Consider the following 15,274-nt stretch of genomic DNA (forward strand, 5'->3'; position numbering starts at 1 on the left):
CGCAGGTTTAAACCACTCAGAGCTAAAGAAGCTATACATAATATATTATTCGATCAGCTTTCCACAAAAGTTTACGATGCTCGGGAAGCTGTTCAGTGGACTAAAGATATAGCTGATGTAATTAGAGAGAAAGTTAAAGGTGAAATTTTGTTTTCAAAGCGAGTGGCACCAGATTAATAATAAACTACACGCACGATCTTCTGTGTACTTTTAGAATTGAACTTCGGACGTTACAAATATCTTGTAAATGTGGTGTTGGGTGAGCAACACGGTGCTGGGGTAAAAATGGGTACGAGGTGTATCTGGGACGCAGAGGCTGATGCATATGCTTATGATAGTTTTGTAAATGTAAGGAACAGTACAATGTTTAATACTTTTAATTTATTGCACAGATTAATATGTGTCTAGATGATTTTATAGTGCACCTCGTATATTGAATTACATTGTATTATTGTATTTAATATTCTTCTAAACTTCTAAAGATCAACAGTTTTAGCGTATAGCTTTACCGATAATGAATATCGAATATTGAGGGTGATTTATATGTTTAGAAGGAACCAAATAGTTTGGTAGAACACATCAAATATAATACATTTCTCATGGTGCGCAATGCGTTCAACAGGATTTCATATAAAACAATCGATTTTTTCCAGGATACAATATTCTGTGTTGCCACTGTGTACGCTGTGTATTTTTATTAAAAAGATGGTGTTCCTCTCAAGTCAGTGTGGTAACTTATTAATAAATACTATAGTATAGATGACGGCGAACGCGAAGAGAGAATAAACATGGGATCACGCTTCTAAGAGGAGGAAATTGCTTTATTAATGTAGAAGCTATTCTTATTACTCGATAATACGTGTTTCGACATGGCACAATTTTTGACACATACTTAAAGATAGTATTTGTATGTACACATACATAAGTTTACAATGAAAGTACATTGTGCCTTTCGTTCACTACAATTATTATAGCACCATAATTCACAGTATTATTATAGTATAATTACAGAAATGTCGCAAGGCAGTTTTTAAGCTACAAAGGAAACTTAATACTATTACTATACCATCTTTCTAAATTCATTTATGTTAAGATTATCTTAAACTACCATGTGTTGCGCTAAAATTATACTTTATTACGTCGTATATTAAAATTGAAATATGAACTTTTGCTGCTATGTATATACGGATGTTGTATAAAAACTCAAAATTAAAAATGATGCAATAATTTCGTTTACGTGACAGTAAAGAAATAAAATATAGAATATTTTTAACATTATTATGATACAAAATTACATATATAATAAATTATTTGTTAAAAATTGCCGTATCGTGTGGCCACATATATTTTTCGAGATATATATGAAAAAAGTGATAAGCTACTTACAATACGTATCATAACATATTGTAAATTGTAAATAAACGTGATGACAAGTGAACACAAAAAGATTTTCTATGATGTTGAGAAGAAAAATAAATAAGTTTCTTATTTGCTGCAAATATAGCAAAATGAAACAATAATTAATTCAGTATTTTATATATTATTGATTAAAACAATAAAATCAGTTAGATGACTGCATATCTTCGCAATTCTAGTACTTATGTATTTCCGAAAATTATACATATAATAAAAACAGCAACTAATTAGAGAAATACTTCAGAAGCTGTTTTATAAGATACACAATTTACATAACGACTTATATGTATAATGTATACATGTATATCGACGATATCTTTTTATGGCAATTTAATTTCTGTTTACAACTTCCTCTTTCTTTTTTCTCTTGAATCGCAATTTTACTTTCACGTTATGCGAATAACGGATGGTTAATAAAGTTGAGGCACATTTTTGAATCTATAAACTTAATATGCACCAGTATACAATATGTATTAATAAATTACATAAGTGTACACGGCATGGCACAACAAAGGGGAAGACACACAGGGACAACAGCGCCGCCGCTTTTGGTTTGCGATTTGCTCTTACTTGACGCTTCGTATTCGTATTTTGCGCTACCCTTTTGCCAACCACCCTGTAAATAAACAACAGATTTTTATGAACAGATTTCTAACGAAACATATCACTGTAACATCAATAATATACACTCTTAATTAAACCACTAAATATGGTTCACATTATATCGTGTTGTTAGTGTCATTTTAATAAGAAAAATGCCACACAAATAAGCTGGTCAAAGTTCCATAAAAAATAAAGAAGTTTTGTAATTAGATTAGTAGGTTTAAACTTTACTTCAGCTTGAGGGGGGGATATTCGTTTTTCGTAGACCTATATCTACTGTTTACGTTTTCTTAGATCAAGGCTTTACCATGTATACTTACACCAGCTTGTGACATTGCCATGCTCGATTCTTCCTTCTTCGTGAACTCCGCAGATCCAGGAGGATAATAAACTGGAGGGCCAGCAACGTTTTTACTTTTCACTTTGGGTGGCGAGTGGGGTATAAAGTCGACTTCTTTTTTAGTAGCAGGGGATTCTCTTTGTTGTACTCTTTCTCGTTTCTGGATGTCCTCCAACACTTCGCGCTAAAATACAATGAAATAACAGTTAATAATATGTGTGTGTGTGTATACTGCACATAGCAATGCTAGTACAATATCGTTTACCGTCGTTTAATGTTGCAAGTTAAATACTGGTTTTTGTAAAACATAGAACACTTTTGGGATATCAATTTTCTAGATTAAAAGGATAAACAAAGAAACTATTTTATTTATAAATAAGAACCAAGTTTCACCGTCAAAAATACGGTACTATCATTATTGTATATTCGAATAAAAAATTATATATTACTTTTATACAAATATAACGTAAAATATTGGTGTGCACTGTTCAACAAAAATTTTGTAGCAGAAGTTGACAATGACACACACACGAATGAATCGTAATTTCAGCAGCTACTCTTTCTTGAGTGAAATATTTCCTGCCTGAAACATTTTCTCGTATTATACTGAGAACAACGGAGATATTTTCGGTGCGAGCGTTAGGTGCACTTCGGTGTACTCCTCCTCCGCGTATTCCGTATAGACTTTTGCTCGTCACTGTTATATGTATCGCGCGAGACATCGTTGTTGTGTACTTGTTAATTATTTACCTCAGTGTCCGAGAACGACGCCATAAGGTCTTCCAACTTTTTGGGCGGGCACTGTTGTTGGGTGGTAGCAGGTTTCGCCGGGCAAACCTGAACCCCATCGGTTGGAAATGGTTTTGGTAACAAGACCTCGTGATCCTCGGCATTCTTGTGCGGTGGTACGGTCGTGGTCATGTTCGAGAATTTATATATCGTCGTGGTGGACTGCGGTGGGGTGGTTTGCGGCGGTGAGGTGTAATAATTAACCGGTGTTCCCGGTTTATCATCAGGTGTCGGGTATCGTCCGCTGGAGGGTGACCTGCTGCTAGGATAGTGTTCCTCGATCCGATTTATGGTGGTGTGACTCTCGTTTATCGTTTGATCCGGATGATCCGGCCGATCGCCAGGACCGTAGCCGTTCGGGTAACTACCGTCGACCGCGTAGTATTTCTCGTTTCGCATAATCGTTGTTTTACTTTCCGGAGAGCCAGGATGGTAGACGACCGTCGTTGGCTGCACCGCCGGTGAACCTCCGAGATGTTCTTCGCGGAAGAATTTCTCTTGGTGTAAGGTCGTAGACTTTTTCGTGATGTCCACAACCGGCGTTGGACTGCCATACCTGACCGGCGGTGTTCTCGGTGGTACGTTTTCGGTTATGGTTTGATAGGTGACCGTTTTATCGGTCGCAGAAGTGCTACCTTTTGGTAACGTGTACGTTATGGTCTGGTCACCCGGGAGCATAACGGCCCCTGGCACACTGCCACCACCACCTGGTAGGTACGATTCGGGTGCTCCTGGCAACTCGTATGTGTACGTTTTAATGGTTGTTGTGACTTTCGTATTGGGACCTGGTGCCAGGTTGATAGGGATCGCTGGCGTCGGTGATGGAACTGGCACGTACTCCACTGGTTCCGTTTGGTAGCCTTTCAGAACAATTCAGAACAGTTTATCATTCAATTATAAGATATAGAGATTCGTCCTAATAACATGTATGTATGTACGCTCAAGTCTGTTTTCATACCATCTTGGTATAATACGAATCAAAAGAAAAATTGTTTTCGAACATGTGTTGAAAAGGTATTTCAGGTATCTCTTCATAAAAAAACAGACCATTGTTATGAACGGACTGTCGATTATATGGATTTATAGTGTTTTTTTTTTATCTCCCAAAATACGTTTCCTGAAACATGATTAACCTTTTGGTCTCTATTGGCGTCGCGCGTCGCGTCGCGTCGTTGGGGAGACATTCACGCTCAGCTACCTATATCGGTAGACAGCGGATTTTATGCATTTATGACAAAAATGAGTAGGTGTTATTTAAAAAAGTAAAACTATTAGAAAAATTAGAAAAATTAGAAAAATACTAAACATTGTACACATTGTACGCTATCGCATCTTTGTACTCTGTTGTGTAAAAGCAGAATTTGATGTTTTACGCTTTTTCAATTTTTCGAGATACTCACTTGATGAAGTCTCGTTGACATACTTTACTTCCTTTTGAGCACTGTGTCTAGGTAGAGGTGAAGTTCGTTTCATTCGAGATGTATATACATCATTGTATACCTAAACCACGAGTATTATATCAGTTATAAAACAATTTTTACAATTTCATATGTAATGTTCGCAATTATGGTTTGTCGGTTTTTGTTAAAACTGTCATATTTCGATAAATTCGTGAAATTCCGAAAATTTTTTTTACATTTGTGTGAACCCAACTTTCGAATAGATTATACTTGAGCAATTATTTAATTAAAAATATTCAGTTAGTTATTATGAGAAGAAAAAGTTAACGTTATTATCTGACAAGGAGTTTAGTTATTTTAGTTTTAAAAAATTTTTTAATTATAGTTTTTATTAACTCTGTTCACAACGCGTTTCGACAAATCAAGTAAATACTTACTAGCTCTCTGTTGAGTGTTCTATCAATGGATTCTGCATCACGGTGTAGTGTAGACTCTTCGTAAGTTCTTTCCCGAATATCGTCGCTATGAAAAATGCAATATAAACACATTTATATTTATCATATATTTCTTTTTCTTCCGACAAAGAAAAACATGATGTCCCTTATACCAAATAATTTCATAAAATTATTTCTTGTCGCTTCATGCCTCCAAGATTGACATTAAATTATAGATTTTGGTTTGACAAAGATATTAAAAATGTAGAGTACAAGAAAAAAATGACTATAATAATATAAATTTCTATTTCTCTCCAGTTTGTTGGAATTTAGGTAGAAAATTTTTATTTTGCATAAAGATTAAAGATCCGCTGTGTCTACTAGTCAATTACTAAAAATTTCAGTATTGTACAAGTTATTATACATAGATCAATCTCATACCCATGAAATTGAAGAAATCATAGAGGATGGAAATATTCTACGTCGAACAAATGTTTAATCTTCGAGTTAAAATAGCTCCGAGTACAAAGGGTTGATAAGGTATTGTAACTATGACGCGGCGACGATTGTATTGTATAATAGCAACAGATATTCACTTACTTAATTATATGTACGTATAGCTGCTTTGATTGCTTTAATCACTGTAATTTTACCTTAATGCATTATGATCGTCATAATGGTTTGAATCATGTCGTAAATACATAGCCTTGCTGCTTTCAAAGTATAGCCTTGTCGCGAGTTACTAATGAAACGACGAAGGTGCTTATATTCTAAAGCTACTTCGTTAACAGATTAACTTCTTGACAACACGAAATTCGCCTTTTATGCACTTCTGTACCCATATTGAGATTGCATAATTTATACATATTTCGCCTTTCATTGTTAAATCCTGCGTAACAGGATGCATTCGAAGAAGACAAGAGCACTGCTTTCTTGGCAATGAACCAATACGCGTGATATTTTCGAGAGCACTTACATCAAGGCCGAGCTGCCAGTGGTTACAGCATTGTCGGGGGTTGTCCAGGTTTCTGTGAAAACATAAAACGAAAATAAACCTTACAAACTGTGTAGGCTAAGAATCAGAGCTGAGGAAATTTTATTCGAAATGGAAGGGAGACGTGAAGAAATAGATTTATGATTAGATTAGATTATCGAAGAAGTAATTTTTTTAGGAAATTGCAAACCACACGAAGAAAGTTCTAATCACTGAAATCGTAAAATAAATAAAGGACGAGGGGTTAATTAATGAATTGAAATGAATAGAATGGAAAGCGTGAAAGTGTTGGCACAGAACGGCAGCAGAGCTAGACTGGTTTCAGTTCGAATTTTTGTTCTCGAAATTCAGGTTTCCGATGAACGACCATCACCCACTGACCCAACGACAATGGCCATCCTTGGGTCTCAATGTCGCGTGTTCTTTCTTTGCTTCGCATCGCCATTCACATTTTTCGTCTTCCTTATTTTCTCGTTGGGAATACACTCTAGAGGGACGGAGAAATCGGGTCAATCTTCTGTTATACGCAGCCCTAATATGGGTATGGTTGTATGTCGCGTGTTACCGCAAACAACACAGACATTCGCATTGGCTGCTGCATGCTGCATGCTGCATCCTGTAGCATGCACCCAGCGCAGCCTGTAGAGAGTCTCAGTCGGTTTGGAAATCTTCTCTGTATGATGACGTTACCGTGTTTCTTTCGACCATGGTTTATATGTACATATAAATAATGGAACTCAAATTGCTATTTTCATCCGAAATTTGTTGCTCGAGAGGCCGCGTGCCTTTGGTAAAATAAACAAAACCCATTTTCCAAAAATATTTTCGAAAACGTCCCTAGAGGTGTATATAAACGATTCATAAATTATTAACGAACATATTATTCGGTGAAGGAAAACCGAAAAGAAGATTTCTAGAGTCTTGTACGAATTTGTCTAATTGTAACAAAATCATTCTCTATCTTTGGGTATAAAGATAATGCTCGCTTGAACGCGTAGGGTGATATTATTTCCAACCTTTCATCCATATCGACAAAGAAAATAAATTTCCATTTCACTCCACACAGTTTGTTATTGAATTCAGGTAAAACATTTCTATTGTGCATAAAGATCCGCTGTCTCTATTTATAATAGATTTACAATAAGTACACGTTCATACGACAAACGAAGACGCATACGAGAATAGTATCTCTAACATAACAGAGTATGCTCTGCTGGGAATGAAGTTTCGCGAGAAACTTCATATGTAGCTACATATCTCGTGGCAGGTATCGAACCTCCCTCGTTTTGTCGTTCTCATTGTTAATTGACAGTGTATAGCGTATATGTATACCTGTAGAGCCGCTCCGCGCCTTAAAAGGAGCGACACGAGTGACCAGCTCTCCTTCCTTCCACGATCGCTCAAAACGCACCAGCAGCGCTTGCGCGCGCGATTCCTCTCGTCAACACTGAACACGCTTCAGAGTTTACAGAAGTATAAGTATAAGTCGCGCGTATAGCATCGTAGAGAGCACCGTTTTAATATTCACGGACTGCAATCAAGGAGTCCACAGTATCCGAACCTAACACCTAAGGTGTCATTACTAGCCAGCGTTTTTTTCTTTTCGAAAAACTATACGACATCAAATGACCTTCACGCAGGATCAGAAATGGAAAAAATTCTTTGAATACCTACTGCCAGTGTGTTTACAAGTTGTATTCTTTATTGATCAGGCTACACAACAGTGAATGTGCAATATGATTTCCATGTGCATAAAATGCACACTTCGGCTCTACTAATTCAATTTTTCGTAGCTTCTGCTAGTGTTGTCCGAGATATTAATGCAAATACTTGCGTTATTTTGCTTTTCAAGACGTTTACGTTACTGTGGACACGGTGAATCGTAAACGAGATCTTTGCGAAATGTCACGTACGAAATATAGTCAAAATGTTTCTTCCAATTTATGACCTCGTATGAGCTTGAACATCAGTGTGTTATACGGTATACGAATGAATTCGTTTTGGCACACGCTCTCATATGATTTGGTTTGATATTTGGTTTTGCGATAATTAAAATAAAAATTAACTGCATCGCGATAACAAGGAAAGGGAATTACATTTTTAAAAAAATGGATTTCTTTTAATAATTTAAATAGGTTGTACGTTATTGTAATAATGTAGCAGAAATATCAAATGATTCCGACGTTTCTAGTTTATCTTTCTCCTACTCATTTTTGCCATAAATGTATAATATACAAATCGCAGCCCATTTATTACTTTCGGGAGTTTCAGAGATCCATTTCATTTTGCAATTTCATTTTGTGTTGAAAATCAAGTAGAATCTAAAAACTTACCAACTGGTTTTCCATCGAGGCTCTTATTATACTGGTACGACACTTGTTTGTAGGCGATCGTTTTGCTTTGGCCAGGTTGCACCTAAATGAAACAAGAACACACTACCGCTATAAATTTATATGTCTATGTAGATATACAGAATGTCTCAAAGATGTTGTACTTCCAAGGGTTATGATTCCTCGCATCATTTCAAGTCGTGTTTACATGCTGTCCTTTTCTACGTTCGGATTCCTTTACTTTCGGCGCGGTCGGCGTCGTAAAAAAATAGTGTCCCTACACGATATTTCTCCGTGCAGAACACAGCCGTTTGCAAAATAACGCTACTCGACTGTACAACATTTTTGGGACACCCTACCTTGTAAGTACATCGATGAAATCTGATCGTGACATACTCATTCACTATTACTATTCTTACCATACCATTTTTCTTAGTAATGACATTCGAATACATTGTATATAAGAACAATATAAATAGTCAATGAGTCTGTCATAAATGAATAACATCGAATAAATTACTATCGACGTCGATTTGCGCACGTCTGTGCGGAATGAACTAGTGGTCAACTGCGTTACATTTACAACGTGAGCTAAACGATAGAACGGGGTATATGAGATTTACAGTTCAGTTCTAGGTAGGATAACTATAATGGTTTTAGTTTCATTATTGCTTTCGTTACCGAAAAGGCTCTTCTTTACCATTTTTGAAGTGTTCTTGCACATCTGTGTAATTAACACTATTGTTCATATAAATCTCATTATATCTCAAAAATGGCAAATTTCTTGTCCAATTACACACTGGTCAACAAGATTAAACTTTTTTGTTGTCACACAGAGAACATTAGGTTCAAGAAAACGTTTCTTAGAAAAGTTCGGGGTTTTTGAGTCGTTCGTCCTGGGTTCGCGATTTTATAAATGGCAACTCTATTCCGGCCAGAACCTACGCGTACGAGTGGAGTACGCAGCCTGGAGTACGCAAGAGTGGGGTTTCGCAGATTCCAAATCACTGGCATCTCCTGATGAACGATCAGTAGTAGGTTAGTTCCGAGTGTAATTTACTGTGTACGAGTACGTGCATCCCGCGCGATCACCGGATAAACTTTCAGCCCCGAAGCCGTTCTCGCACGTCTAAGGACGCCGCGCCGCGCCGCCTATACTCATTTGCATACGGAATAACAGCTTTGACTATAAAAACCAAAGATATCAGATGTAATTTGCTTAGAGTTTCTATCCTAGTTTACCTTTCAGCTGGTATACACCAGTGTTATAAAGCGCCTGTTGACGTGCTTTTTAATGCGATATTGATATTCAAAATTTGCGACCGGCGTTTCTATTCAAATATCACAATTACTTTATTAATTATTTTGCTTGGTTATAATTAGTGTAAACAAAGCCACTCTGTTATACGATACATATACACAATTATACATATACATACATACATACATACATACATACATACATACATATACACACATACAGGTACATTCTAAAATATTTCGATAAACTCAATTTCGAAACACAACGACTTACATTCTGTAATTCTGAATCGATGAATTCTAAGCCAGGTATACCACTGGCTGCTCCGCTTGGTCCGGTGCTCACATATTTCTCTGTGGTGGTCATGGCACTTCGATTAGGTGAAATGGGTCTGAAACAAGATCGCGAGGACCCACTCCTAAATTGAAACTTTTAATGAAAAACAGTAAAATTCTGTCTGTGTCTCAGAGCATGTTAATATGAACGACAGACAAGTTCGCGAATCACCGTAAAAATAAATCGTAGTACGAGATGTTGACGTTTTTCAGTTCCACACAATCAGTTTGATTAATTGAATTACTTTGAGCTGGTGGGGGCATTTCGGGGGTTGATATTCTACACTCTACACGTTAGCGTATTAATTAATGTGTTGAAATTTTTTAAGATTCGCTTACCTGCCCTCGGAGACCACCTTGGTCGGATTTGCAGCCACGCGGTACTCCACTTGGGGCGAGAGTGCTCTGCCTCCTCGGCTTGGGGTGGCACTTCTCGACACACTTGTCTGCAAGTCTTCGAGAAGAGCATCTGCAATCGTTAAAAACGCCGTTTTGCACTATTTTTATTTTTATTTGATCGCATACACGGCAACGAACTTTCGTGTGAATTATAGCTGTGCTAAACGGACTTGTCTAGAAATTAAGATAAAACAGCTATTGAATCGCAAAGAAGTTTGAGAGAGCTTCTACTGTTAGCCACGCAAGGCGGCAGCTCGCGATGATTTCACGCTAGCTATAATTTAACATCTGTTCAAATATCTTTAAAATTTTATCAACACATAGCAACATGTGGTGTCCTATTTCTAAATATTTCTTTTTCTTCTATGAAATCATTCAGGACAAAGATCCTTTAATTATATTGTTGCTACGAAAACGTCATCCAGCAAGGAGTTACCATGTATTTTTATTTTTATATTATTGATGAAACATAAAATACACAATAACTAAAATACAAGAAAGTTTTGAACGGGTTCAGCAACATTTATATCGTCGATATACTTACACCTTTCGTAATACCGGGAAATAGAAGGCATTGAACAGATTAAACAAACGCATTACAATTTGTAAAACATTACAGATTACAGATCGAGTGGCACATTTAAAGGTTTACCTAAATTGTTTTCGAGGCTGTTGGCCGTGGTCGCAACCTGGGTCTGGCCAGATATAGGACTGCCATGACTCACGATCTTTCTGCTGCTGCGTGTTGTCGTTCTCTCCCTTATCGCCGTTGACATTGCGTTCTGCTTAATTCCTTGCCTCACGAAACCTGACGAAACAAACAAGATAGATATCGATCTATTAACAGCTGATTAAGAGAGCAAAGTAAAAAGAGAAGCGAACAAAGCAATCATTACACCACACGTACAAAAATGTGTACTACTTATTGTTAGATATGCATAATTATGACGTGTACATGCTAAAATAACAAATCAATTTCAATGTGGACTATGCTCCTACGTTATTTCATTCTAAATATACATAATACCAGTTTCTACTAATAATTATAATTATATCGACGCTTTCCATTCTGTCTATTCTTTGTTCCTAATGTCAAGTTTATGAAACGATCAGCTATTTTTTTCAAAGAAACTCGACAGTAAATTCTGCTACGAAAATAAATGCAGCTTCGATGATTTTTTGCAGCAAAGCTAGACCTTACGACGCGGTCAGTGTAAAAGGTATTTAATTACTATTTGTACATCCTTTAAAAACGAATAATTTTTTTCAATGTGGTCCGGACCAAACGACTTGCATTGTTTTGAGACGTTGGAAGGATTAGTTTACCAGCTAATGTGTAAATAATTTTTAACAAAATTGTTACTGGTCGCAATTTTGGGAAGGAAAAAGTAAAGGGACACGATTTTTAAATTCTTTATCTGTGCCTTTAATGAAGATTTAAAACATATATTTTGCAAATCTAATTGTGTAAGCAAGTTACATACATGTACATAGTTTCATTGAAAAAAGCTATAGGCCTTGTAAGATTTAAAAATCCTTGAATTTAGGATTTGCGATGTAATTTTCATTACAGACACGGATGAAAACCTTCACTTTTTTCTTCGAAATTGCGACAAATAGCAATGAAAAAATTTTTTTTTAAAGTTATTGGTTTTTAGAGGATGTATGACGAATAGTTAAATTTACACTGACTGTGTAGGTAGGACTGTGTATGACAAGTCGTCATCTATGTTTGTTAGGGGAAAGCTCAGTGTGGAGCGACATTTCCTCGGCTCTTGTTGTTACACCTCATCTGAATATAGGACGTAACAGAGGTCCTATTTATAGAAGCTGCACATTTATAAATATGGCAGATTCGAAGAGATCGAGAAACTGGATCTAGAGGCGCGGAGCAGGAACTTTCGCAGTGAATACCTGAAGCCGGTTTATTGGCCGAGCTGGAGTCACTTGTGGGCTAAAGCAGTGGCATTTCGAATTAAGTGGGCGCGTGTAACGCTGGCCGTACACTCGATATACCAACTTACAAACTGAAATTTATTGCTGTCCTGTGACCATTGTCTGATAAACCGATCCTCGAAAAGCGCTGCATTTGCCAAGAAAAAATTCCACGCCTTATATGTATACTTCTCGATCGATTTTTCGTTAAGAAAAAAGTTACTTCAAATGACTCGAGCAACCACCTCTCTCGAGGTTGTCCGACATTTTTCGGATACCCTGTAGATTAAATCGTTACCGATTTACACAATGAATCGTGTCGTATATGGATCGCTTTAGATTAAACTGTTTACATGTGAATGGTTGGTTGGACTCGGATAATAGAGAAATCAGATACCAACGGTTCGGATAATCGAGGTTCCGCCGAATCGTTAATAGAACTACCAAATATGCTTCGAATTATGTCGTGTTTGGTCCCATTTTAACCAGAAAAATCTAACCAATATAATGGTAAATGTTTCATAAGAAAATGATTAGAAAGAAAAATGGTTTTGTCGTTGGATTAGCATTGTTTTATCGCGATGTATGTACCTAATCCCATAACTCTTCTTCGATCCCTTCCTTCTGATCCTTCGACGCGACGCGACGCAACAGAGACATCGATGCGAATGGGGCAAAGGGGCCAAGGAGGCCTTCCGAGAACAGTCTGCTGCGGAGGAGACACGCACTCGTATGATCACTACTAAACCTTGAAACGTGTATCCGGGCGGTTTCTAGAATTTGTATTCTTCCAACAAGTCGAACAAAAATGTTCTGCTCGAGCAAGTCCGTGAGTGTACTCTGTAAACATTTCGATTCTTTCTATCCCACCGTTCTATCGGGTCGTTTGGGAGGAAAGATCATAGCAAGAGATAAATTGTGTGAATATCGTATTTTATCTCGGTCACTCACCCTCCTTTACATTTTATGCTATTTCATAATCAATTTGATTTACTGTCTGAAAGTCACTGATACATATTAAGCATCACAGGCTGTGGACCTTTATGCGAAGGACACGGGCCATATACAGGGTGATATACACATATATACATAGGTGGTATACACTAGATCATTTAAAAGTCATTTAGGGCCATTCTGTAGAAAAATTTGTCCGATGTACATTATAGCGAATTCCGCCATAAACGAATTTCGGTTAGGCCTGGGTTATAAGGGCTTGTAAAATATCGTTATATTATAGAAGAATTAGGTCCTATTCCAACTACATATGTATGTAGTATGGTATACAAAATGACCGCGTGAAACAATATCGATGACTATGTTACGTTACATCGCGACCATGTTTATGTTCATAAAACATCGGTAAATCTATCTAAATGTCTAATAAACGAGTGATTACGGGTTCGGTAAGCAGATTACAGAATACTTTTCCACTTTGAGAAGTACCAGTCAGTCAATATCCAGACTGGTATCGGTATACGTAAATAGCCATGATACAAAATTAGGTTGATTCCGAATGAATGAATCGGAAATAAAACTCGTTATACATAACACCTTCGGTTATTGCTGCAAAAGTCATCACATCGTTGCGGAAAAAAATTGTAAATTGTAAATGAAGTAAGAAAATTTTCAAATGAAATTGTAAAACCAGTCATTTTCACTGGTGTGGTAATTCTAGCGTTAATAATAATTCCGAATAATATGTGATAAAAAGTGCAGATACATTTTATATATTAAATCTAACCCAGACCAAACGCAAATTTTAAAAATACTTTTGTTAATATCTAAAAAAGTAGAATAGAAAAAGTTGTTTAGAATTTTGACGGTGACAACATATTTCAATTTCATGAAAATTCGAGAGGAAGTAACGTTTCGACAAACGTATATTAAATTGACGTTAAGTTCACGTTGACAAATATATGAACATTCTAATTTGTAGTAATCGCGACTTTGATTAAAGTAGTCTGATCACTGGTTTTATTTTGAAATTTCCGGAGAACTCGATGCTCCATATATGGTATGTAGTACTTTCGTGATTGTGAATGATTACGAGGTGTGACCTTTCGTGTCGGGTCGTTAAAAGAGTGGTAGTGACATTGTGCATCGCTGTCGAGGCCTTCGTCCGAATCAAAATGGTGATGACCGCCGCGGTTGATCTGATTCTGAGCGCAATTGCGCAAGCGTTGCGTTTAAAATTGGAGAATATGACTCATTTCTTTTTTATCGTGTTACACGCCTAGTTCGTTTTCGAAATAAATTGGTTTCTTCGCGGACTAGGCTCGAATCAAAGTCTGCTCTGATAAATGTGCTGGGCTTAAAATATAAAAAAAGTAAAAATAAAATGTTTACTTTCGTACTACTTTTGTTACAGTAGAACGTAGAACAACTACTGAACGGTTCAAAATAATCCATTTTCGGTTTGCTAAATATTACATATTTCGCAAAAGTTTAATGCAAAATATACTCATGAATGGGTTTCATTGCCATGTATTGATGGATTTCGAATTTCTTGTACTTTTGTCTCCCATTGTACCTCCGGAAAATCCTTAATGGTGGTCAAGTTAGGTGAAATACCCTGTATATGTAGTATAGTATATGTATACATAGTACAGTAGTACAGTAATACAGTAATATAGTATGGTATAGTATAGTATAGTATGATATATTTACATATGTATAGTTACTATAGTATGTATGTATGTACTATGTTCCATAGTCCCAATGAGTTTTCCCCCTCTTTCCCTCTCTTTCTTTGAGAATGAAAGATTTCAGTGTACATATTATCTTCATCCTTGTAAGAAAATAAACAAGTTAAAAATAATGTTTCTGCATTATACCCAACTGTGTACAACGTCAAAAGATGACGGAATAATAAATTGACATTTCTCTACGAGTGTCGCTTTGCATTATGTATACAATATTCGACCATGCTACATACACATACAGTACTACATACAGAGAATTCCAAAGGCTGAAGTCGGCGGAAGGATCAATTGTGAACGTAACATCGCTTACGATCGAAGCGATTGTAAGAAGTAATT

At 36.6% G+C, this 15,274-nt stretch overlaps 2 protein-coding genes across 5 annotated transcripts in view; one reads left to right on the top strand and one right to left on the bottom strand.

Annotated features, from left to right (window-relative positions):
* LOC143214464 (uncharacterized) overlaps positions 1 to 15,274 on the top strand; it is a 40,401-nt gene that overhangs the window by 632 nt on the left and 24,495 nt on the right. Inside the window, exon 1 of one of the 3 annotated variants that reach the window (XM_076435568.1) lies at positions 11,105 to 13,065. The exons of the other annotated variants lie outside the window; for them this stretch is intronic. The gene's annotated coding sequence lies outside the window, so the exon portion shown is untranslated. Of the gene's footprint in view, positions 1 to 11,104; positions 13,066 to 15,274 lie in introns of those variants that run through there. 3 annotated transcript variants of the gene reach the window in all.
* LOC143214458 (uncharacterized) lies at positions 801 to 13,065 on the bottom strand. 2 transcript variants are annotated; one of them, XM_076435546.1, is made up of 11 exons: positions 12,828 to 13,009; positions 10,954 to 11,109; positions 10,242 to 10,371; positions 9,841 to 9,958; positions 8,310 to 8,391; positions 5,959 to 6,010; positions 4,986 to 5,070; positions 4,549 to 4,648; positions 3,110 to 4,008; positions 2,340 to 2,543; positions 801 to 2,032 (listed from the first exon to the last, which is right to left on the bottom strand). In XM_076435546.1, the coding sequence occupies exons 1-11, from the start codon at positions 12,835 to 12,837 to the stop codon at positions 1,898 to 1,900; spliced, it is 1,971 nt and encodes a 656-aa protein (XP_076291661.1). In that variant the 5' UTR covers positions 12,838 to 13,009; the 3' UTR covers positions 801 to 1,897. The 2 variants fall into 2 exon arrangements, with proteins under 2 accessions (XP_076291661.1, XP_076291662.1); XM_076435547.1 differs by lacking the exons at positions 4,549 to 4,648; positions 4,986 to 5,070; positions 5,959 to 6,010 and having other exon boundaries at positions 12,828 to 13,065.

This window comes from Lasioglossum baleicum, chromosome 12, assembly GCF_051020765.1.
Source record: "Lasioglossum baleicum chromosome 12, iyLasBale1, whole genome shotgun sequence".
Taxonomy (NCBI): Eukaryota; Metazoa; Arthropoda; class Insecta; order Hymenoptera; family Halictidae; genus Lasioglossum; species Lasioglossum baleicum.

Excerpts from the sequence above, each read along its gene's own strand:
- LOC143214458 (XM_076435546.1), bottom strand. Across the intron at positions 4,649-4,985 it reads GAACACTCAACAGAGAGCTA|GTATACAATGATGTATATAC; the intron begins GTAAGTATTTAC and ends CTCGTGGTTTAG. Across the intron at positions 4,009-4,548 it reads TGTCAACGAGACTTCATCAA|GCTACCAAACGGAACCAGTG; the intron begins GTGAGTATCTCG and ends TTGTTCTGAAAG.